Genomic DNA, 23520 nt, shown 5'->3' with positions numbered 1-23520 from the left:
AATTGGTACAGATCCCAAAACATCTCACAGAACTGCAATCACGTACTAAAGCGTAAACCCCGTAGCTGTTTGCGAAGCGGCACAGCCCAAGTCCAGGAGGGCAACGCGGGGTCAACCTTCCATGGGCTTCACTGGTAACACACTTGGAAGCAGGTCTTTTACACAAAAACGTTAAGTGCAATACTGAATCTTGCTTTTTAATATACAGACCATAATTATTCGTCCGAAGCAAATGCGAGGAGAAATCTGAGGCCACGGCACTATTACCAAGTGAGAAATGTGGGGGTTACTTTCGTCTCTATTCAGGGGAGAAGGGTTTTTGCTGCGTTGACCTTTGCCCGTGCCGTGGCACCAGGCACCAGGCCGTGGGTGCCGATGGCTCCTGGACCCCAGACCCCGACCACAGGGCCACTCGAGGAGCGGGGCACCCAGCTCCTGTTACTGAAGGACCTGGTTATCCTTCATTTTACCTTTCAAAAACACATTCCAGTATTTTCCCTTCAACTTTACCATATTCTAAAATGCAACACTTAGCATTTTAAAAACCTGTGCCTATACGAAATAGTGAAAGTTTGTCTCCATCGCCAAATTGCCCCCAAAACCTGTCCAACGGAAGCATCCCCACTGTGGTGCTGGGAGTTCTCAGCTGGAATATGCGGGGGCGGGGGGGGGGGGGCGCTCAATACCTGGGGTAAAATCCCCATCTAGACGAAAACTGAACCTGCAGACCACAGTTTGGGCCAATGTTCTGGGGCGGGGTGGGGGGGGGGGGAGGGACGAAAATGAAAGCAAAAACAAACCAAAAGAAACCTCGCAACTCATCTTACGCAAAGACAAGTGTGACTGGCCGGGTGTCAGCGGTGGCCCCCTGCAGACAGAGTTCTGAATTGCCCTCGCAAAATGTCAGAGAGGAAAGTAATTTTGGTGACTGTCCTCGGGTCTCTGCAGACTCCTTTGTGACTGGCATGGCCACTTGTTCACTATTCAACAGCAGACGCAAGGCCGAAGACACGGTGGGGACGGTCCTTGTAGAGGTGGCGCCCTTAGCGACAGCGGCTGTCCCGCGAGCCTCCCGTCTGCTGCTGGAACACGTCGATGGTGTCCTCGTCCTCCATCTCCAGCTGGCGGGGGGCGGCGTGACGGGCACGGGGAGAGAGCGACAGCGGTTACTTTCCTCACTGTCACAGAACGGACCTGTCTTCCTCACCCTGGAGGACGCCGTCCCCAAACCCGTCCTCGTGTGTACCGTGCAGGGAAAAGATGCTGGTTTGGGATCTCCAAGAAGCCCTGTCCACCCCCAAGCCTCCCCTGACGGAACTTACAAAAGAACATGCAAAGCTAAGGACGCTGATGGAAAAAGTCAGACTCTGGGGCACCTGGCTGGCTCAGTCCATACAGCAGGAGACTCTATCTCAGCTGTAAGTTCGAGCCCCATGTTGGGTGCCCAGGTTACTTAAAAAAATAAATAAAACCTTTGAAAGAAAGAAAAACTGAGTCTCATTTAAACATAAACAAGTGTCTAAAATTTTTACTGAGGGGCGCCTGGGCAGCTCAGTCAGTCGAACGTCCGACTCTTGGTTTCAGCTCAGGTCATGATCCCAGGGTCACGGGACCGAGCCCCGTGTCAGGCTCCGTGCCAAGAGCGTGGAGCCTGCTTAAGATTCTCTCTCCCCTCTCTGACAAAAAATGAAATAAATACAACTTTTACTGAACATGACGCAAAATCATTTTCCCATCAGATGCCTCTAATGAGCGGTGCGGAGTCCTGGGGACCAGCAGGACCACATACCTCATGACAGGCGCAGCGGGGTCATGCCCGTGAGCTCCAAAGCAGGCTGAATCTAAACCGCACACACGTGGGAGCACCGCTGGCTGCCCCACTCTGCCCCTTCCCTCTCCCTCTAGACCAGGGCAGGGAAGCCACAAACGTTTCCCGCCTGCTGCTGCTTTCCCCCACAGAGGGCACACGACCACCTCGCCTCGTCCGCCCTTCTCTGAACACAAGGAAGCCTCTGCCAATTGAAACAGGCTGTTTGGCTGGAAGCAGTAACGTTTCCCAGAAACACAGAGAAGGCGCGCTGGGGCCGGCGGGGAGCGCCTCCGGCCCTGACCCCAGTGCCAGCCGCGTGACACCCGGGGGCGGGCAGAGACACAGCCTCTCGCTGCGCGGTCCCCGCACGCGAACCAGTCCCACGATTCCCACAACTCCGCAAAGGGGAGAAAACGGGCACCCTCGCCACTTTGCAGACGCAGAAGGTGGGGACTCCGTGAGGGTCAGTGGCTCTCGAGCCCAAGGCCGTCCTGCCGACCTCAAGGCCGAAGCCCTCCTCACCGCAGCATGATGCACCGTGACGGGACGGGGGTGTGGGGGCTACGCAGAGGAGAAACTGTGTGGCTGATAATGACGGCTGTGCCTGTCCTCGGCACCCATGCCCCGCGTGCATAAATATGGAAAGGGCACGAGAATCAGGACAGTAACTGAGCTGCAAGTTCAGCGTCCAGACGGGGGGTGGGTGGAAACCACATCCGGGAGAGGTGCCAGGAGGGTCTGCGTGACCCTCGTCCATGACCCAGACGCAGCCGCTCAGCACCCGGTCCTCCTGCCCCATGCCCCGGTGTGGAGGATGCTATGTGACCAAGTGCACGTTTCTCATTTCAAAAACTTCAGAACATTCAGAATTTAAAAATGAAATAACCTAGGGGCGCCTGGGTGGCTCAGTTAAGCATCCGACTTCAGCTGAGGTCATGATCTCACGGTTTGTAGGTTCGAGCCCCAGGTAGGGCTCTGTGCTGACAGCTCGAAGCCTGGAGCCTGCTTCGGATTCTGTGTCTCCCTCTCTCTGCCCCTCCCCCACTCACACTCGGTCTCTCTCTCGCTCTCCCTCAGAAATGTACGTTACCAAAAAAGTTAAATAACCTAATAATTAAAACCATTAAGAAATGAAGAGTATTCTGCATGAGCACCCATCAGCAGCTTTCAAGCCCTTCCCAACAGGAGCGGGTCGAGCGCGGCGGGAAGGAGCCAGAAAGCGCACACACACGGAGCTTTCGTACCTGCGCAGGGGTGTCTGTTTCATTAATCGGCTGCCCGTCAAACCTGAATCTAATCTGTCTCATTGACAAGCCCTGAAAAGAAAAACCAATTATCATTAGATATTTCCAGATAACACATTAATTCCAAAAAATAAGACATTTATCTCAAAACACCTGAATTCTGAACATAGAGGTTTTTGATCCACTTGATTATAAAAGCTTGCCAGTGGGCCTACAATCTCTTTCACGTGATGCCCCAGCAGGGATGATTCCAGAAACCACTGCTCTGACACTCTCCAGCTGCTGCAAGTGCCCGGCCCCCCCCCGGGGCCAGCACATTTCCCCCGAGGAGCCAGCACAATCCTTCACTGTTGGAGAGGGGCGCCTGGGGGGGCTCTGTCAGCTGAGCCCCCGACTTCGGCTCAGGTCATGATCTCGAAGCTCGTGGGTTCGAGCCCCGCGTCGGGCTCTGTGCTCACAGCTCGGAGCCTGGAGCCTGCTTCGGATTCTGTGTCTCCCTCTCTCTCTGCTCTGCCCCTCCCCTGCTCATGCTCTCTGCCTCTCAAAAACGAATAAACGTTTAAAACAAAATGTTTTTTTAAACTCCTCCAAGAGAAGCCGTCAGGTAAGGACGAGGCCTGTGGTCAAGGGCCGCGTGCGGGTGGGAAGCAGTCCTGACCCCCGGGCCCGAGGGGGCTGCAGCAGAGCGTTTCTGTCCAGGGAGCAGCACAGGCAGACTTTTGCGTCCCCAGGGCACGGCAAACATGGTCGAGGAGAAAAAGCACCTCCTCTTAAAAAGCAATTCTGACTTCGCTTGAACACAACAGGCAGCATGAAAACATGCATCTCTGCTCCCCCTGAACCTCCTGGGAAGACATAAAACAACGAAGGACAAAGAAAACAGGAGAGGAGACGGGCCAGCAGGCAGACGACATGGCTGCTGGCTGGGGGCTGCGGGGCTGTGGACACGAGACCCCAAGGTCAGGGTGGCGGTGGGGGCAAGACAGGGAGCCCCTGGAGGCCTAGGGACCTGCACACGGGCACCCGGAGGCAGAGATGTAGCACGCAGCTGATTTTGGATGACTGCCTCAAAGTTCCTATTGGACCCCCATATCGGGGCCCCCCAAGCCCCAAGCAGCTGGCACCTCCCAAGGGCAAAAGGTCTACTTCCTGGAGAGGTTAACGCCGAGCCCTAGACTCAGGATAGGAGGGACGAGTGACGGCAGCCCCATTTCGCCCATCCGGCTGCACCCCCAGGGCACAGGCAGGAGCCCGGGGGGGGCCCCTTCTGGGCGATCTGCTGCCTCACAGGTTGCGACGCCTGGGAGCCCCCCCACAAAACCACCAGTCCTGGCAGGTCACCCCGTGGTGGCGAGTGGGTCAGCAGCTGTCTGGGCTGCATTCTTAAATATGAGCAGTTCACCAGGACTTGGGGGGCCGTGTGAAGACAGGCTCAGGCACGTGAGACATGCAGCCAGCAAGGAAGGAAAGCACCAGACCCAGGGGAAGGGAGGGGCCAGAGGTCACACACACTAGAAATCCTCCGGGAGGCAGAAAACGAGCATTACCGACTACTGGGGAAAGAAACCCTCAGAGAACAGGGAGGAATGAAGACCATTTGGAAATTAGATGTCATGACAGAAGCAGGTCTGTCCGCATAAGGTGGGAGCAGAAAGTTGAGAGGATCTTCCGGAAAGAAAACCGTCAGGAACGCTAAAGCCCGGTCAGTGCCAGGTGGGCAGCGATGATCTCGAGGGACAGCTCCAGGAGGTGACTCCAACATGCGTGGGCGTTCCGAACACGGGGGACAGGACGGGAGAGGCCAGTCACGGAAGAACCAACGTAAGTCGTGTTTCCTGAACTGAAAAGTTTCTACGTGGAAAGTACCGGAGGGGCGCCTGGCTGGCTCAGTCGGTGGCGCGGTGGAGCATGTGACCCCTGATCTCAGGGTCGTGAGTTCAAGCCCCACGTTGGGTGTAGAAATTAGTTTAGAAAAAACAAAGTAGAAAGTACCAAGAGAGTGAAGGGGACGATCATGCTCTCAAAGCACATGAGGGCGAGGTGTCTGGACAGGAGAAGAGGGTCCCAAAAGCTCTCAGAGAAAAGCAAAGTGCATTCAAAGGACAGAGGATCAGAAACTCGCTGATGTCCCCAAACTCGCTGCACCAACATTAGAAGAACTCGATGTGATAACTCCAAAAAAAATGATTTTTCTAGAAATTCAACCTAGAAATCTACGTGCAGCCAAATAGTGAAGTGTGAAGGTTCATGAAAAGCAAATCATTTTCAGAACAGAGTCTCAAAGACGCTGCCCTTGCTAACCCTTTCGAGTAAGATGCTGGGAGACGGGATGAAGATTCATCCAGAAGACACACAGGATGCAGGCAAAAGAAGCCTCCAGATGGATTCCAGGGTGGCTCCACGGTGACAGCTGTGCCACCGGTGTGGCCCGGGCAGGAAGGGGCAGGAGGGCGGCCGGACGCCAAAGATGCACCCGCAGTGCCCGAGGCCAGGTACTGTGGAGGTACGGCACTTGTGGAGACCGTGGCTGACACGTTACTGACGGACACCCAGAAAATCACACACGACCACCACCTGACCAACAGAAACCCGACGTGGACAGGAGCCGGGCTCCGGGGCAGCACCTCCTGGGCCTCGGCAGAACCCGGCACATTCCAGGGCAATCTACTGGAAGGACAGGGGCAGGGACGTGGACAGACAGCAGGGTCAGAGAGCTAGGACTTTCCACCCTTCTTGGGGGAAAATAATCTCTAAGGCCAAAAACATGAAGAAACAGAAACAGAAACCTATTTACCAAGAAAGAGCGAAAGAAACAGTTGAAGGGGCTGGGAGTGACCGCCTCCGAGGAGCAAGTCTGAAAAGAAGGGAGAAAAAGAGGACGGCACGTAGGATTTTTATAGTGTTTTTTAGAACAAGCCCAAGGCATCATCAGAGCCAAGACGGGAACCAACCAACCACCAGCATTTGCAAAGCACGCGGAGCAAGACCGCCTCCCACCAAAGGGAGCAGAGGCCGGGCGGGCCACCCGCCACGGCGATGCCACAGCGATGCCGCCACGTAGGTCCTCGGGTGGCGCAGAGCCCCGGGGCGAAGGCAGTCCCCGAGCGAGAACGAGGACACGGGACACGGCGGCGGGAAGCACAAGCGTTGTGTGAGCCCCAAGTCTATAGAGACGCTGCTGACCCGGAGGACAGCTACAGCGGCCGGCCCGCCACCGCGGGGTGGGGGGGGCGGGTGCCGGCCAATCGCTCCACTGCGCACACGGCCGAGCAAAGGGAGGGAATCAAGCACTTTCTGCAAACCACAGTGAGAGGGCGGCGTGCACACACATGTGTTCTGGCTGCCGGAGAACCGCGCGCGCACTCACTGCTCTGCAGCTGAACGTGACCCCAGCTGCATCAGGAGGACCCGCCAGACTCCGGAGGAAGGACAGGCGGTGTGACAGGTGCGCACGAGGAAGAGCTGATGGCGGTGACCGACAGGGGCACCGGATAACTGCCGCCGAGCAAGACCACGTGCATGCACACACGCAGGGCACGCACACGCGATGCACACGCACTGCACACACCCGCGCGCACACACAGGACACACGCACTGCACACACATACACGGCCTGGCCCTCGGCAGGGCTGCACGCACCTGCCTCTCGCAGTACGCCTTCATCAGCTTGCTCAGCGGCGTGTGTCTCTTGATTTTGAACTGGACGACGGAGCCATCCTGCCCGGCCACTTTCAGGTTGATGTGGTCGTTCTCGGTCTTCACCCCCTCCTGCAAAGACACGCAAAACCGGGTCTCAGGACCACATCTCCAAATAGCCGCCGTTTTCACCCGCGAGTCTGGGGGTAACTGCTGGAGTGTAAGTCTTTAAAAAGAACAGAATTCTAGGGGCGCCTGGGTGGCTCAGTCGGTTAATCGTCCGACTTCAGCTCAGGTCACGATCTCGCGGATTGTGAGCTCGAGCCCTGAGTCAGGCTCTGTGCTGACAGCTCGGAGCCTGGAGCCTGCTTCAGGTGTCTCCCCCTGTCGCTCTGCCCCTCCCCTGCTCACGCTCCGTCTCTCAAAAATAAGTAAATGTTAAAAAAAAGTTTTTTAACAAATAAATGAAACTGAACTCTTAAAGTTCCACGATCTAGAATCACTCCTATGACTGTTTCATTTTTACACACAATTCACTTTTGTATTTGTTAAGCATCTGAGAGGAAACAGTGCAAATCTAAAAAATTTTCAGATTCTAAATTCAAAGGAAAAAAATCTTAGTAAGTCTAGAAAAAAATTCCATCTTTGTTATAAGATTACTCTTAAACCACATACTCACAGGTTGTACAGACTTATACAGACTGGGAAGACAAGACAACGAAGGGTCACGACTAAGGAGAACCCTGAGCAGCAGGCTCTTGCGGGTGCCTGGGTCCCCGAGCCACTGCCCAGAGCCATGGAGGGCGGCCACGGCAGGTGCTGTGGGCACAGGGCCACCTCACTTATCTGGTACTGCCGGGGAAGACAGGAGTCGTTTATTTTGAACAAAATGACGAAGCTGGCCTGAGCCCTTTCAGAAATAAAGTTTAATGTCAACTGTCACACACCCCCGCCTTTCTCCGGCACGTCCTGTGGGGCGGATCCGACCCACGAGGGCTGAGGGCAGGGGGCAGGGCTCATCTGTACTGTCTCTGCCGCCACGGCCGTTCCTATCCCTCCCTCGGTGCCCAGGCACGCGGGTTGCTGGGGACACGGAGGGCTCCGGGAGAGCAGCAGCCCCAGGACACAGGTGGACCGGCTGGTGGCCTCCTTCTCCAGAATATGGACTCCACTGTGGGCAAGCGGGCAGCGCAAGCGGGGTGTCCAAGGTGGGAGCTGGGGCGCTCCCGTGAGCATCCCCCTCTCCCCAGAGACGAAGGATGCATTTGTTGAGTGCTTTTTTTTTTTTTTTTTCAAATAAAGCTTTTATTTTGGAATTTACAGAAAAGGTGCAGAACTGGGCTCCAGCCGCACACCCCCCTCGCCGGCTCCCCCTCACCTCAGCACCCCACACGCCACACCCATCTGGCCCCTGAGAAGCCAGCACTGGCGTGCGTCTCTAGGAACGGGACGCCAAGCTTTCCTGGCATTTTCCCAATGTCCCCACTAAGGTCCTTTCCTGTTCTGGGATCCAGTCCGGGGTGCCACACTCATACCCGCTTAGAGAGAGGGGTTTTTTTTTCCATTTGTCTTGTGTTCGAATACACGTAACATAAAATCTACTGCTTAACCACTTTAGGTTGGTATGAAATACACTCCCGATAACCTTCAACCTTCACCGCATCCATCTCCTGAACCCTTTTCGTCCTGTGGAACTGAGGACCCTTGGGTTGCTTCCACATTGTAGCTATTACGAAGGACGCTGCGGTGAACGTGGGTGAACAAGGAAGACTCGGAGTCCCTGCTTTCAGGGTTTTGGGGCCCACGCCCCGAAGTGGGATCGCAGGGGCATGCGGTAATTCTATTTTTAATTTTTTTAGAAACACCCGTAGTGTTTCTCCAGTGACCACCCCGATTTACATTCCCACCATCAGGGCACAAGCGTCCCAACAGCCGCACGGTCTCACCAGTGACGCGTGTTTCTGTTTTCTTATAGCGGCCACCCCGCGGGTGTGAGGCGTGTCTCACTGGGGTTTTGATTTGCGTTGCCCTGTTAGCAACACTGAGCATACGTCACGTGCTTCTTGGCCATTTGCGGATCTTCTTTGGGGGAATGTCTATTCAAGAGTTTGGTCCATTTTTGAATAAGGTTCTTTTTTGGCGCTGTTTTTAAGGGTGATCTACATATTCTGGATATTAACCCATTATCAGATGATTCGCAAATATTTTCTCCCACTCTGTGGGGTGCTTCGGACTCTACGGATGGTGTCTCTTGATGCACACAATTTTTAATTTTCAAATAGTGCGATTTGCCTATTTTTTTCTTCTGTTGCTGTGCCCGTGCTGTCACATCCAGAAGTCGTTGCCAAGTCCAAAGTCAGGAAGCTTTTGTCCTAGGTCTTCTCCTGAGAGTTTTGTTTCAGGTCTTGCATTTGGGTTCTCGATCTATTTCAAGTTGCTTTTTTGTGCATGGTGTGAGGTAAGAGTCCAACTTCATTCTTCTGCATGTGGATAGAGAACGCATTTGCTTTTTTAACGAAAAGATACCGACGTGTCAAAACAAACAGACACAGCGCCCAGGACGCAAACAGGCCAGGCGTGGCTGCAAGTCCAGGTGGAGGAACATGGCAGGAGGGGCTCAGGGAGGGTGCTGGGGGAACCAGCTCCCTCGGGGGCTGTGGGGGCAGGGAAGGTCACCAGCCCCTCTCCCTGCTAATGAAGGAACACTAAACCAATGGCCTGTCCCGGACCCCTAGCGAGTTCCTAGTAAACAGGAGTGAAAGAAAAGAAACAATGACCTCAAATCACTAAGGTCAACCCTCTGCCTCAACCAGAGGGGGCTGTTTTCCCAACTGACCCACAAGGTTTTATCCCAGCACCATGATGGCTTGGGAGCGTGCCTCCTGCCCTCTCCAGGCTCACAGGGCACAGCCCCGCCTCAGTTCAGAAGTAGTGAAAACAGGGGCACCTGGCGGACTCAGTCAGCTGAGCATCCGACTCTTGATTTCGGCTCAGGTCACGATCTCATGGTTCATGGGTTTGAGCCCCATGTCCGGCTCTGTGCTGACAGTGCGGAGCCGGCTTGGGGTTCTCTCTCTCCCTCTCTCTCTGCCCCTCCCCTGCATGCTCTCTCTCAAAATAAATAAGTAAACATCTTTTCTTTAAAGTAGTAGCTAAACCAAGTTCACTCAACTGAACTGGAACATAGAAGGCGACCACCTAACAGTAAAGTTTAAGTACAGCAAAGACACCGAGTGCCACACGTATTTACGCGTCAGTCAGAGGAAGCCCCAGAGAACCGTAAAGGCGTTTATAATTTGCCTCACTGAAGACAATCCGCCCAAGATGGGAAACCGGTATAAAGGCTGAGCCGGTAAAAAGCAAAGGCTCCGACCACATCTGGAATGAGGAGGCTGTGCGGGAGTGTGACCTCTTCTCAAGTCACAGCGAGGATGGTGCAAGCTTCCACCAAGGCCTGACGGGGGGCTCTGGGAGGGTCCACCCAACCCCAGCTCTGCCTCCTGTGTGTACGGAGGCTGGGCTCCGGTCTCTGTGCAGAGGGGGTGCCATCTCCAGTACCAAACAGGCTGATGTCGGAGGCCACCTATATGCAAAGCATTCAGCTCAGCTGATCTTCCACTTGGGCAAAAAAAAATAGACCCCAACAATGCAGACAAAAAATACACACACACACACAATAAGAGCAGGTAACATAACGTCGGATCCCCCTAAGAACTGACTGCCAACGCACCGAAGTGAGGGGCCAACACCAGGGAGCCAGAGGGCGCGACGGGAAGGGGCGAGCACACGTCAGAGGGTGTGATGGGGAAGAAGACAGGTCAGCGACCCCGACGCGGTAGGTAAGGGGGAGGTGCACGGTAGAGAACGCGACGGGGAGGGCCGAGCGCACACCGGAGGAGGTGATGGAGAGGTGGGCGGGCACACACTCCGAGGACGTCGATGAATAAGGGAGGGCACACACTGGAGGGCGCAGCAGGACGCGGCTGGGGCGGGCTCGCCGCGGGTACCCAGCGTGCGCCCTCTCCGCGCCCTACGAAGACATAAGGGGGATCGTCCAGACCCCGCAGGGCGGAGGCGCGGACCGCGGGGGGCCGAAAGGGCAGCAGCCGGGAAAGGTCTCAGCGAGAAAGGTCCTGGGAAAGCACGGCCCCGGAGAGAAAGGGGTAGTGGGGCAAAGGTCAAGGCTAGGGGTAGGTCCCGGATAGGGTCGCGGATGGGAGCAGAGGGGGGGTGAATCCGGAGGTGGCTCAGGGGTCCCGGCTGGGAGGGTCCGGTCAGGGGCCGCGCCCCCCGCCGCTGTGTTCAAGGTCCGCGCGAGCGAGGTTCCGGGAACGGCAAGGCGCCCACGAGCCGAGGGGCGGGACCCGGACCGTCAGAGCGGACCCTGGGTGGGGCGAGGAGCGCCTCGGGGCGGGGCCGGGGCGGAGCCTGGATGGGGCGGAGCAGCAGCAGGGCGGGGCCTGGGCGGGGCGGAGCCGGGTAGGAGGGGGAGGGGAGCGGCGCGGCGTGCGGGGGGAGGGGCAGGAGGCCCAGGGCGCGGGGAAACCCCGCAGACACCGCCTCCCCTTCCCCCTCCATCCCGAGGTGGCGCGGAGGGTGCCGGGCGCGGACCGGGGCGGGGGGCGGCGGGGACGGCGCGAGCGCGGGGCCGACCCAGGGGCCCCGGCCCCGCGCCCGCCGGCCCTTACCTTGGGCTTTTCCTCGGACATGGCTGCGCGCGGCGGCGGGAGGCGGCGGCGGGGAAACAGGCAGCGCCGGAGCGGGCGAGTCACGCTCTCGGCCCGCCGCTCTCCCGCCGCAACTGCTCGCGGGGCCGCGCTTTGCCCCCCAAATCCCTGCGTGCCGGTTGGCCGGCGCGGGGGTCACGTGGAGGCGCGCGTGCACGAGGCGCGTGCCCCGCGGCGTCGGGCGCGCGCTCGGCCAGGCCGAGGTTCCTGGTGGTTGGAAATGCGTCACGGAGCGGCCCCGCGCCATCCGGCCGTTCCGACAGCGGGACCGCACGGGGCACCGAGGGGCCCGGGGGCGCACGGGAAAGGCGGGCGCGCCCAGGATACTGAGGGGCCCTGGGGCGCACAGGAAGGGGAGGGCGAGCGCAAGACCGGGGGGCTGGAGGGGAGGCTCCGGGGGCGCACAGGGAAGAGGGACGCCCAGGACACGCAGGGGCCCCGGGCGCACAGGAAAGGGAGGGGCGAGCACAAGGCACCGAGGGGCTCAGAGGGCACACACGGGAGCGCGGGGGCGCCCAGGGGAACGCCCACAGGCAGGGGTCAGGGACCAGGATGGACACGTTGTCTTAGCGCCTGAGAAGGGCCTCTCCGCCTCCTCGGTGCCCTCGTCCATCGACCTGGTCCTTGGCCTGCTTGCGCTCAGCCGGCCAGGCCCAGGCACGCCCACTCGTTTCGCTAGTGCAGCACGGTTTTTCAGAGGAAAAGGAAGCAAAGGCCAGTCTGGTGAACCATCTCTGGTGACCACAGGGGACCTGGTGAGTGAGTGTTGCCTCACAAGGCAGCCCCACTCCTGGATAAGGTGAGGAGCCACGCGTCCAGTTGAGAGGAGCCGCAGGGGAAGGAAGGAGACCCAAGGCTGAGCCGCCTCTCTGCGCCACCGCTAGAGACCGCTTGCAGGCCCCCACGTACCCCAGAGCCTGCGCCCTTCACCGGGACAGAGGATGGACAGAGGCATGTGGAAGGCCTTCTCCTATGGCCACTTATCTCCTGGTGGAGCCAGGTTTCACCCCTAGCTGCGTCCCCCTTCTCCCCTTACCAGTCCCCATCACTGCCTTCCGAGTCTGGTGAGTGGAGGCCCAGCCCCTGGGGGCGCTGGTGGGGTGGGTGCAGGAGGCTGTCTTGTGACCGCTTTCCTGAGGTTTGTGGAATGCACGCTACATAGCAGAAACCGAGTGCGTAGAGAATCTGAACAACACGATTAGTTACATATTAGGTCTCTAAGAGAAGGTCATTAAGTTGTAAGAAATCATACAGGGGGAGGGTTCCGCTGAGGACGCAGAAAGCTGGAACAATAATTATCCCAGTCTGAAAACGAGAAGCTGGAAAACCTATAAAACCATAGCTTTCCTTAAACTATCGGCGAGCTGGGATTGCAGCTTCCCCGTCTTTGAGTCCGGGCCCCTCCGATCTGCCTGCTCTCGGGGATTCTCAGAGTCCTTGGACGGCCGCCCACTCTGCCTGCACCTCACGTCTCTCCTTCAGTTTGGGAAGATATTTTTCTAGGTCTAGAAATCTGAGCTTAAAGTCTTTGAAGGTGTCCCTTCATTATCCACATTGTCAGAATACATCCTGGGCCCGGCCCTCTGGAGGTCTCCTGTCCCTGGAAAGGAAACGGGGTCCCCACAGAAGTCCCAGCCAAGATCCGAGGACATGGGGCCGGACCTCGGCAATAGAGTCTCCCCGTTGCCCACCGCATACACACACCCTGTGCCAGGACAGCACCAAGAAGCAAGCTTGAGTTCATCCTGCAGCACAGGGGATGCCAAAGAAATCTGAGGTCGGTGAACACTAAAGAAATCGTAACGGCCACCGAGCCCAGACTCACTCGACTCCCACCTGCTTCACTCACCCCCTACGGAGGCAGCCGAACAGAGGAGGGATGCCCATTTCCAGATAGAAATACCAGTAACCTCAGTCTCTGTTGTCCGGCGGGCAATATCGGTGTTCTACAAGACGCACACACAAAGGAGAACACCCACAATCAAGACACGGCAATCAGCAGAACCAGATCCAGATACGACCTAGAAGCTAGGATTGTCCAACAGGATTTGTGTGAAGGCTCTGGCACAAAAGGTAAGTGACGTGAAGGAAAAGGTGGGGAATGCCAGCACAAAGATAGAGGCTGTGAGGGAGTCCAACGGAAATGCTGGAAACAGAGCAGCTCACGAACGCAGTCAACACAGACGCCGTGAACTTCCAGATAAGTGCGTGGAAATCACCCGAACTAAACAGAGGGAAACAGGTGGGAACCCCTGAGAACCCAAGAGAACGCAGCAAACAGAAGCCCTGGAATGAGTCATTTCACACGGTCTAATGTGTGTCACTGGAGTAACAGAAGAAGAGAAAAGGGGCAGAAGAAATATTTGTAGAAATAAGGGCTGGGGGCGCCTGGGTGGCTCAGTCAGTTGAGCATCTGACTTGGCTCAGGTCATGATGGCACACTTCGGGAGTTCGAGCCCCGCATCAGGCTCTCTGCTGTCGGGCTTTGTCCCGAACCTCTGCTGTTGGGCTCAGAGCCCACTTCGGGTGCTCTGTCCCCTTCTCTGCCCCTCCTTCACTCACACCCTCTGTTTCTCTCTAAAGAAACTTTAAAAAATAATAGTGGCTCAGGTTTTCTAAAAATTAAGACATCATGGCACAGATCCAGATTCAGAAAACTCACCTGGGATTTATACGTGTACCAGGCACACTGGGAGCCCTGTCCAAGCTGGCAAAAACCAAACATAAAGAAAACATCCTGGGGCGCCTGGGTGGCTCAGTCGCGTAAGTGTCTGACTCTTGGTTACGGCTCAGATCAGGAGCTCACGGTTCGCAAGATGCAGCCGTGTGTCAGCTCCACACTGAGCGTGCAGCCTGCTTGGGATTCTTTCCCTACCTCCCTCTCTCTGCCCCTCCCTCACTTGTGCTCTCTTTCTCTCTCTCTCTTCTCTCTCCCAACATAAATAAGTGAACGTTTAAAAAAAGAAGGGGCGCCTGGGTGGCTCAGTCGGCGAGCGTCCGCTTTCCACTCGGGTCATGATCTTGTGGTTTGTGAGTTCAAGCCCTGCATGGGTCTCTGCTGTCAGTGCAGATCTTCTGTCCCCCTCTCCCTCAGAGAGGGAGAGAGAGAATCCCAAGCAGGCTCCGTGCTGTCAGCACAGAGCCTGACGTGGGGCTCAATCCCATGAACCGGGAGATCATGACCTGAGCCGAAACCGGTCGCTCACTGACCAGGCGCCCCCGCTCACAGAATCTTGAACTTCACCGTGGTCGGTTAGCTTGAAATGACAAACGTCCTCTGCGTTCTGTAGAGCGGTGGTTCTCAAAATCTGGTCCCGGGACCAGCGGCATCCACGTCACCTGGGAGCGTGTTACAAATACACTTTCTTGGGCCCCTTCCAGACCTGCTGGATCAGAAACTGGCGGGGCCCGGCAGCCTGTCTTCACAAGCCCGCCGGGTGATTCTGGTGCTGCTCGCGTTTGGGAGCTGGACAGGCAAAGCTGCCCGGGCGAATCGTCAGCAATCTGGTCAAGCCCCAGGTGCCGGTGCGGCCGGAGGGGGAGGGGCTGACATTCTGCGTTCTCTTCCAGCCCCCCGGTGAGGACAATCTGCTAGATCTTGGGCCACGCCGCCCTCCCTCCTGCTTCGGCGGTGCCTGAGTCACCAGGCGCATTTCGGAAGCTACCCTCTTGCACCCATGAAGTCTGGCATCGATGGGCTTAAAAATGTCTCAGGGCGCCTGAGGGGCTCAGTTAAGCATCCAACTCTTGATTGCAGCTCGGGTCACGATCTCCAGGTTTGTGGGACTAAGCCCTGCATCAGGCTCTGCGCTGTGAGTGGATTGGGATTCTCTCTCCCCCTCTCTCTGCCTCTCCCCTGCTCACGTGTGTGCGCTCGCCTGCTCGCTCTCTCTCAAACTTAAGAAAAAGATTCTCTCTCTCTCTCTCTCTGCTCCTCTCTAAACAAACATGATTCCTAAGGTTCAGGGACAATGGAGGATCACCAGTGTGGGTGTGGAGGAAAAGCCTGAGGCCCCGGGGCTGAGAGCTGGAGCGGGTCTATCACGTGCACCCTGCCCACCTCTCCCGAGCCGCAGTGAGGAGACTGTGCACCGAGCGGCTAAGAAGTGCACAGGTGAAGGTGACCCCGTGCGCCAGGTACCGATGTCAGCACCTAACGCTGGATGCAGAGAGGGAGCAAAGGGCACACCGCAAGTCACCCAGGGGGAGAGGGAATCAGAATTCTTTGAGCCACGGGGATCGTGCGGGCTAAGTGATCACAGGGAGCCTAGGAAGGACATCAGCACACAGCTAAGCTACAGTAGGACAATTCTAGCCGCCATAATGGGGCCTCCTGACCTCTCCCCCAGTCCCTGGGGCTGGTAAGGAAGGGCCCTGCAATTTGGACACAGGTGTAGACCATGAACTGGCCCTGAAACCTTCTCCAGAGGCGCCTGTGGCCATTTTCAAGGGTTGCTGCGTCCTGGAGCAGAGGGAGTTCCTGGACCTTCCGGGGTATTCCGTACAGGCTCTGAAGAGGCCCCATTCGGCCACGGAGGCCTGCTTCTTGGAGCGGGCTTACGGAGGCAGAGGAGAAAGGGTCTTGCCCCGAATCCAGCTCACATTGGGCCAGGTGGGAGCCAGGGGCCGCAGACCGTGTCCCCACGGGCTGCAGGAAGGACATCTGTGGCTGGAGGTGGGCAGAGTGAGGCCCGGGGACCTGCACACCCGCCCCACTAACGACCTGGCGAACCTGCTGCCGGGAGCGGGCGGCGCCGGGAGGCACCATCCAAGGCTTGGGAGACCCGGTGTTCCCCCGACGCTAGGAGCTCAAGCGTGACCCCCGGAACTTGAATGCGGAAGCCCTCACACCAGCACCTGGGAATGTGGCCTTATTTGGAGACGGGGCCCTTAACGAGGTGGTTAGGTTAAAAGAGCCCGTGGGGTGGGCCCTAACCCCAGGTGGCTGGGCTCTTCTAACGAGAGGACATTGGGACACAGAGATGGGAGGGATGTGGGCACAGAGGAGGGGCCGTGTGAGGACACGGGAGAAGACGGCCGTGTACCGGCCTCGGGAGGAACCCGGCCTGCCCACGCCTGCATCGGGGGCGTCCTGCGTCCGGCACCATGAGAGATGAGCGCCCGCTGTCCAAATCGCCCCGCTGTGGCACTTTGTCGTGGTGGCCAAAGCAGGTCGGTGCTCCCCCAACCCGCTGAAGCCAGGCGGGCTGCAGGAACCAAACCCTTATGTGGAGGTGATGCAGCCAGGGCGCCGAGGTCCCGGCCCCTGGGCTGTACCCGCTGGCCCGACACAGGCTGCTTCCGTGTCTCCAGATCCTGCCTTTGCCTTCGCGCGGCTGCGGAGCAGAATGCCTTCACTTTGACCTCAGGGCGGGTCCACTTTGTCACTGTCCTCAGGCCGAGGTGACCGTGACCTCACACTAAGCTCATTAGGCCCGATGGGGATAGGGAGAAGGCTGGAAGCTTAGTACCTGTGCGCCCCAGGGTGGGGGCTGAACCCCGCCCCGCTCGGGGTCATGCCGCCTGGGGGCCTTCCTGGGGAGGGGGCTGCGGGGAACACATCAGACTGTCCCTCCAGAGAGGACGGTCACCGCACGACGTGCTGGGCCCCGTGAAGGGCGTGCTGCACACCTGGGCCTTTTAGGGTTTTAGAGGTGACGTGGTCCACGTGTGGATGTGCTGCTCAGACCCACGTGTGGGATCGTCCTTAAGGCCACCACTACCGAGTGGGGCCTGGAGCACCTGAAGCACGGAGAGGCTGGGGCTGCCCGCCCAGGGCCTGGTGACCCAGCAGAGCCCGTGGTACAGGAAGCCTGTGAGCCTTCTGGCGGGCCCCAAGAGAAGAACCACACGCAGCCCCTGTCTAGTCCTTGGGAGGAAGGCTGCGCCCTCCGTGGACGATTCTCTACTTGGAAAGCGGCTCCTTGCCTGATCTGTCACAGGGGTCCCTGCCTCAACTGCCCGTCATGGATCGTGTATTACCTGATTGGCCGGTCACCAAGCACACATGCCTCGGGGCCAGGAAGAATGGGACAGCAGGTCCCGAGCACGTCCGGACCCAGCAAGGCAGATTCCCTTAGCCCTTGAGGCTCGAACCTCCCACTGGTCGGATGCTCTGCCCTCCAGGCCCAGGGGCACCAGCGTCACCCCCACCAGGCAGGGGTCACGTCCTTCTAGCTGTCAGAGGCCTGGGGCAGCACGCTCAGTGTGCTGAAAAGGAACCCTAACCGTTCTGCCCCCGCGTCACTCTGCAGCTCACCCAAAGGAAACACGGTCCTGGCGTGGAGTGCGGGACCACAGACCCCCAAGAGGACCCCCCCCGCTGCTCTGAGATTTCACGGGGGAGCCCTTTCCTCTCCCAACCAGCCTCGCCAAAGCAAACTGAGGGACTGGGTGTTTGATGTGGTGCTAACACGAGGGGATAACAAAGCCCACCCGGCCGTGTGGCGTGGCCCACGGGACAGCAAGGGAGGGGCTGCCCTGGGCCTGGGGCACGGCCAGCGCTACCTGCCGGTCTGGCTGCACCTCTGGGTCCGGCTGTACCGCAGCTCCTGGCCACTGTGACACCCTCAGAGAAGCCATGCTGGGGTGGCCTTGGGGAAAAGGACACGCAGGTGTACTGGCCGCAGCCCACATCACTCACAGACCTCCCTGGAGAGACTGGGCCATAAGCCGCAAGCAGGTGACGTCGTGTGGGCATCCAGCCGGTGCTGGCGTCGTTCCAGAGAGCTGGGACTCAACAGCCAAGTGGTCAGGTCATTTGCCCAGAGCCCAACGATTTGGACTGGAGTGGCCAGTCCTCAAACCATCAGCTGGGCCACGGGGCCCCAAGTGTCTACCCTTGAGTGCCGCCCGCTGTCTCTCAATGCCCAGCCGGCCATGATGTGCCAGGGTAAGCGCCTCAGGACGGCCACCCACCTGGACACCCACACCCAGGTCACCTGGTCGCAGCCTCTGACCCAGCCGCCCTCCAGACCTCGTCTTCTCTGCTCTATCACCTTTGAAAGGGGCCGGGAGAGAGGGCAGCCACCACGGTCCTCCAGGAAGCCTCACAGATGACTGTGGTCATACCTAGAGAAGACGCAGGTGGCCATCCTCTGATAGGCCTCTTCTGGAACAACCCTTGCCTTCTTGCCCTGGCCTGCTCCCTCCCAGTATGTCCCAACTTGCCTGGACGCCTGGCATTCCCCAGCCAGACTCTTTGTCTCTGTTCCTGACCAGGCCTAGAAGGTTCTGGAGATGTGTCCATGCAGTGCCCAACACAAGCACCGTCCCATGGGCCCCGGCTGCACTGGGGACTTGGGACTAACCCGAGCAGATTCCATCGGGGTGACTCGGGGGTGAAGGTCACAGGCAGAGCTGTTCTCTCCCGCCAGGCTCTGTGGGCAGATGGTGGCAGGCCCCACAACGGAGGAACGCTCATGTCCATGCCCGGCCCCCACACCTGCAGCAGTACACATCCCTCTCCCCTCTCCTGGGGTTTTTGACGTGCCTGAAGGAGGGTGCACATCCCCAGAGGAAGCAAGTCCAAGAGGGGCTTCTTTCCAGACCCAGACTGAGTTATGCTGAGACACTGGGGAGCCACTTGGAAAAACATACGATTGGATTCATACTTTACACCTACACCAATGAAAATTCCAGAGAGATGAAAAACTTAGATGTAGAATCCAAATTAAAAAGTCTCTCGAAAAAACATAGGCAATGTAGCTTCATAATTTTGGAATGAAGAAAGGCCAAATAGAGCCACCCAAAAGCCATAAAGGAAAAGTCTGATGTTTGACTACATAAGAATCCAAAATTCCTTCATGACAAAAGCATTTGTGAAATGAATGGATGGATGGGTGCAGGTGGGTTGATGGATGCATGGGTGGGTGAATAGTGAGTGGGTGGATGGATGGGTGAGTGGGTGGATGGATGGGTGAGTGGATGGGTGGATGAGTGGACTGGGTTGGTGGATGGATGGGTTGATGAATGAATGGATGGGAGGTAGTAGGGGGTAGATAGGTAGATAGTGGGTAGGTGGGTGGGTGGATGGATGAGTGGATGGATGGATGGATGGATGGATGGATGGATGGATGGATGGACAAGTGGGTGGATGGATGGATGGATGAGTGGATGGATGGATGGATGGATGGATGGATGGATGGATGAACGAGTGGGTAGGTGGATGGGTGAGTGGATGGGTGGATGAGTGGACTGGGTTGGTAGATGGATGGGTTGATGATTGAATGGATGGGAGGTAGTAGGGGGTAGATAGGTAGATAGTGGGTAGGTGGGTGGATGGATGAGTGGATGGATGGATGGGTGAGTGGGTGGAGGGATGGAGTGGATGGAAGGATGGATGGATGAGTGGGTGGAGGGATGGATGAGTGGATGGAGGGATGGATGAGTGGATGGAGGGATGGATGGATGAGTGGGTGGAGGGGTGAATGAGTGGGTGGATGGATGGATGAGTGGGTGGAGGGATGGATGAGTGGATGGAGGGATGGATGAGTGGATGGAGGGATGGATGGATGAGTGGGTGGATGGATGGATGAGTAGGTGGATGGATGGATGAGTAGGTGGAGGGATGAGTGGGTGGATGGATGGATGAGTAGATGGATGGATGGATGGATGAGTGGATGGAGGGATGGATGGATGGGTGGATGGGTGAGTGGGTGGATGGATGGATGAGTGGACGGAAGGATGGATGGATGAGTGGGTGGAGGGATGGATGAGTGGATGGATGAGTGGATGGAGGGATGGATGGATGAGTGGGTGGAGGGATGAATGAGTGGATGGGATGAGTGGGTGGATGGATGGATGAGTAGATGGATGGATGGATGGATGAGTGGATGGAGGGATGGATGGATGGGTGGATGGATGGATGGATGAGTGGGTGGATGAATGAGTGGGTGGGTGGATGGGTGAGTGGATGGAGGGATGAATGAGTGGACAGATGGATGGATGAGTGGGTGGATGGATGGATGGATGTGTGGGAGGATGAATGGATGAGTGGATGGGTAGATGAGTGAACTAGATTGGTGGATGTATGGGTGGGTGGGTGGATTGATGAATGAATGGATGAGAAGTAGCAGGGGGTAGATAGGTAGATAGTGGGTGGATGGTGGATGGGTGTGTGGGTGGGTGGGTGGATGGATGGATGGATGGATGGATGGATGGGTGCGTAGACAGACAGATATCCTACTGGTCCCACTGCTCTAGTTAAACCCTGCTACATTAGGTGGCCAAAAGGACAAAAGAGTAGACCTGAGTCGGGAGACAGATCATATGTAGCACAGGACAGTTCTTCAGATAGGCGTCCAGAGAAAGTGTACTGAATGGAGGGAGGGAATGTGGGTGGGAGCTGCCAGGATGCCTGGGAAGGTGCTTTAGGTGCTCCAGGGAGCAGAGGCTGAGACGGAGTGAGCTTGGTATGTTCCAGGCACCAAGGGCGTCGGTGTCTGGAGGAGTGGGGAGATGCAGACGGGGAGACCCAGGAGTCTTTCTCGGCTACCCTAAGACCTCGAGTCTTATTCTCAGTGTGGAGGGAGCTGTGGGAGGTTTGAGTGGTCCCCCCGTCAGGTTCGCAGCCTGAAGGTGCCCTTCAGGCCAGGGTGGATGAGAGGCCGCAGGGCAAGAGTAGCAGCAGAGGAGGAGGTGCAGGCTAGACCAGAGACGGACTCCACAGTGCTCTGCACACCGTGGGGCGGGGTGGGGGACAGGGTCTGGCTTGGGCCGGCTGTGGTGAGAGGCCACGGGACATGGGGTCAGGCAGTGGCGCAGAAGAGGAGGAATGCGGAGTCGGGGTCACTGCTGGCCTGGGAGAGACTGTCCAGGGGAAGGAGGGCACCAGCCACCAGCCGCCCCCACCACAGTGCCTGGCCTGCCCCGCTCTGATCCTGACCCAAGGGCACTGCATCTTCTGAGCCCAGGACAAGGCTCCCCTCGGGCCCTCTGAACAGCTTGTCCTCAGGATGTCGCCTGGGCCCCTGGAGTTCAGAGCTGCCCCATCCCAGCCCAAGGCTGAGCACGCAGGCTTCTCGAGGGCTGGGTCCCCTCCCCTGCCTGCCCCTCCTCCCTGGGCCTGTGTCCGGGAGGCAGTCAACCGGGAGAGCAGCACCGTGGGAACCTCCTTGGGGACGGGCACAGGTCTCCTGAGGAAGTCACCCAACCTTACACTCCCACCCTGAACTCTGGGTTCCTAAGATCCCATCATCAAGGGGTAAGGTGCCAGCCCTGAGGGGCAAGCTCCCCCGCTGGTGCCGCGCAGCGGTCCGTGGTGCACACGGCATCCCTCACGCTGCGGTAACTCCTCTATTCTTTACACCAAATGAACAATTCTTTATACTAGGTCAACTATGCTACTACTCTTTATGCCTAGTGAACAGTTCTTTATACTGGGTTAACTATTGTTCACACCAAGTTAGCCGTACCTTATGCCCGGTTAATAATTTTTTAAGCCGAGTGGAGTACCCTTTACCCTGACCGAGTCAACTCTGCTTTATGCTGAGTTAACTGATCTTCAGATTTTGTCCCGTGTCCCAGTTGCCACTGGGATCCCGGCTGGCAGCACCCCTCCCCCGCCCCCCCTTGCCCTCTACACGTGAGGGTCTGAGACCTTCTGAGTAGCCAGAGGTGACCCTCATGATTTTGTAAAAATGCTGAAAACAAGAAAAATGGCAAAGCTGTTATTAGGGATACAGAAAATTCCAGTGCTCTGCCCTGTCTGAGATACTCAGTGACTTACCTGCGCCGATCGTGGGTCACTTGTGAGCAGAATGAGAGGAACGAATACCTTTAAAACCTCGAAAGCATAAGATCAAGTTCCAAGAGAGGGGAGGAGGCCGGAGACTGGAGACCCCAGAGAGGGCTCTGAGCAAAGGAAGCATGAAGGCGGTCAGCCAAGCGGCCAGCAGCTGCGGCAGGGACAGCGCTCGCCGATCCTGAGCACGCGAGGCAGCCAGGAAACAACGTCCTCTTAGAAAAAGTCAATTATTGTGATGCGTCCAGCCTGGCCAGCATCCCAACCTCACCCCAAATGCCTGCAAAACCCCATCCCGGTGTGCACTCTCCGAGAAAACTCCTCACACTTCCGGGGAGCGAGAATCTGTGAAAGGACTTGATGTTACAAGGGCAGGGACGCCTGGGGGGCTCGGTCGGCCGTGTGTGCGCGACTTCGGCTCAGGCCACCATCTCGCGGTTCCTGAGTTCCAGCCCCACATCGGGCTCACTGCTGTCCGCGCAGAGCCCACTTCAGATCCTCTGTCCCCCCATCTCTGCCCCACCCCGCTCGTGCTTTCTCAAAAATAAATAAAACAAATAAACAAAAAAGAATGTCATATGGACTGCGTTTAGTCACTTACCCGTAGGGAGGGATTCTTCTTAGGCTTCAGGGCTTAAAAGGAGACAGCTGGTCCGAAACCAAATTAAGCATCATCCTTTAGCTCTGCGAGCAGAAAACCCATCAAGTATGCGAGGCCGCGCTGGCGCCCCCGGGCTCCTCCGTGGGGTCGGCGTCTGCTCTGCGCGCGGGAGGGATCCACACTGGAGCCTCCTCTCGGCTCCCAGGAGAAGCGGCAGAGATGGCGGGATGGAATCGCTCGCGGGATCGCAGCTCCTGACCCCGGACGTGCCAGATGTGGCCCCGGGGAGGGGAGGGGCACGCCCAGGCCCCGCGCACTGACCGACTCCCGGCAGTGGCATCGAGGAGAGGTGACGGTGTCACGTCCCCGTCAGGCTGGCTGCCCTGCTCCTGCCCACCGGGGCCGGAGGCACAGGGAGAGCCCTGCCAGCGGGGACACGTCTCCGGACTTGGAGGCACCAGACGCACTGCCATCCACCCAACGTAGCAGCTGGGGCCACAAGTCCACGCAGCTCGAGCCGTTTTACACTTGGGCAGGTCCTCTGGACTCCAAGACCATTTTGGGGGCTGGGTCCCCAGCAGAGTGCGTGGGACTGGGGATGAGGGGCATGGCAAGACTGTGCCCTCACCCGCTCCCAGCAACCCACGCGGGGAGTCAGTGCCCCCTGCCCCCAGCGGGCTCGGCCAGACACCTTTGTACCAGGGGCCCCGTAAGCCCCAAAGTTGTGGCTGCCGCCAGATCCCTTGGCTCCTTGAAGC

At 57.8% G+C, this 23520-nt stretch overlaps 1 protein-coding gene across 1 annotated transcript; it reads right to left on the bottom strand.

The window, feature by feature from the left end:
• Positions 1-990: 990 nt before the first annotated feature.
• On the bottom strand, positions 991-11549 carry SUMO3 (small ubiquitin like modifier 3). Its single transcript, XM_047846869.1, has 4 exons — positions 11379-11549; positions 6694-6822; positions 3055-3126; positions 991-1121 (listed from the first exon to the last, which is right to left on the bottom strand). Exons 1-4 carry the CDS (start codon positions 11397-11399, stop codon positions 1044-1046), a joined length of 300 nt encoding a protein of 99 aa, XP_047702825.1. The 5' UTR covers positions 11400-11549; the 3' UTR covers positions 991-1043.
• Between the last annotated feature and the right edge of the window lie 11971 nt (positions 11550-23520).

The sequence above is a fragment of the Prionailurus viverrinus genome, unplaced genomic scaffold (genome assembly GCF_022837055.1).
Source record: "Prionailurus viverrinus isolate Anna unplaced genomic scaffold, UM_Priviv_1.0 scaffold_42, whole genome shotgun sequence".
Taxonomy (NCBI): domain Eukaryota; kingdom Metazoa; phylum Chordata; class Mammalia; order Carnivora; family Felidae; genus Prionailurus; species Prionailurus viverrinus.
Note: the sequence above shows the minus strand (reverse complement) of the source record. Positions and strands in the feature narration are given on the sequence as shown.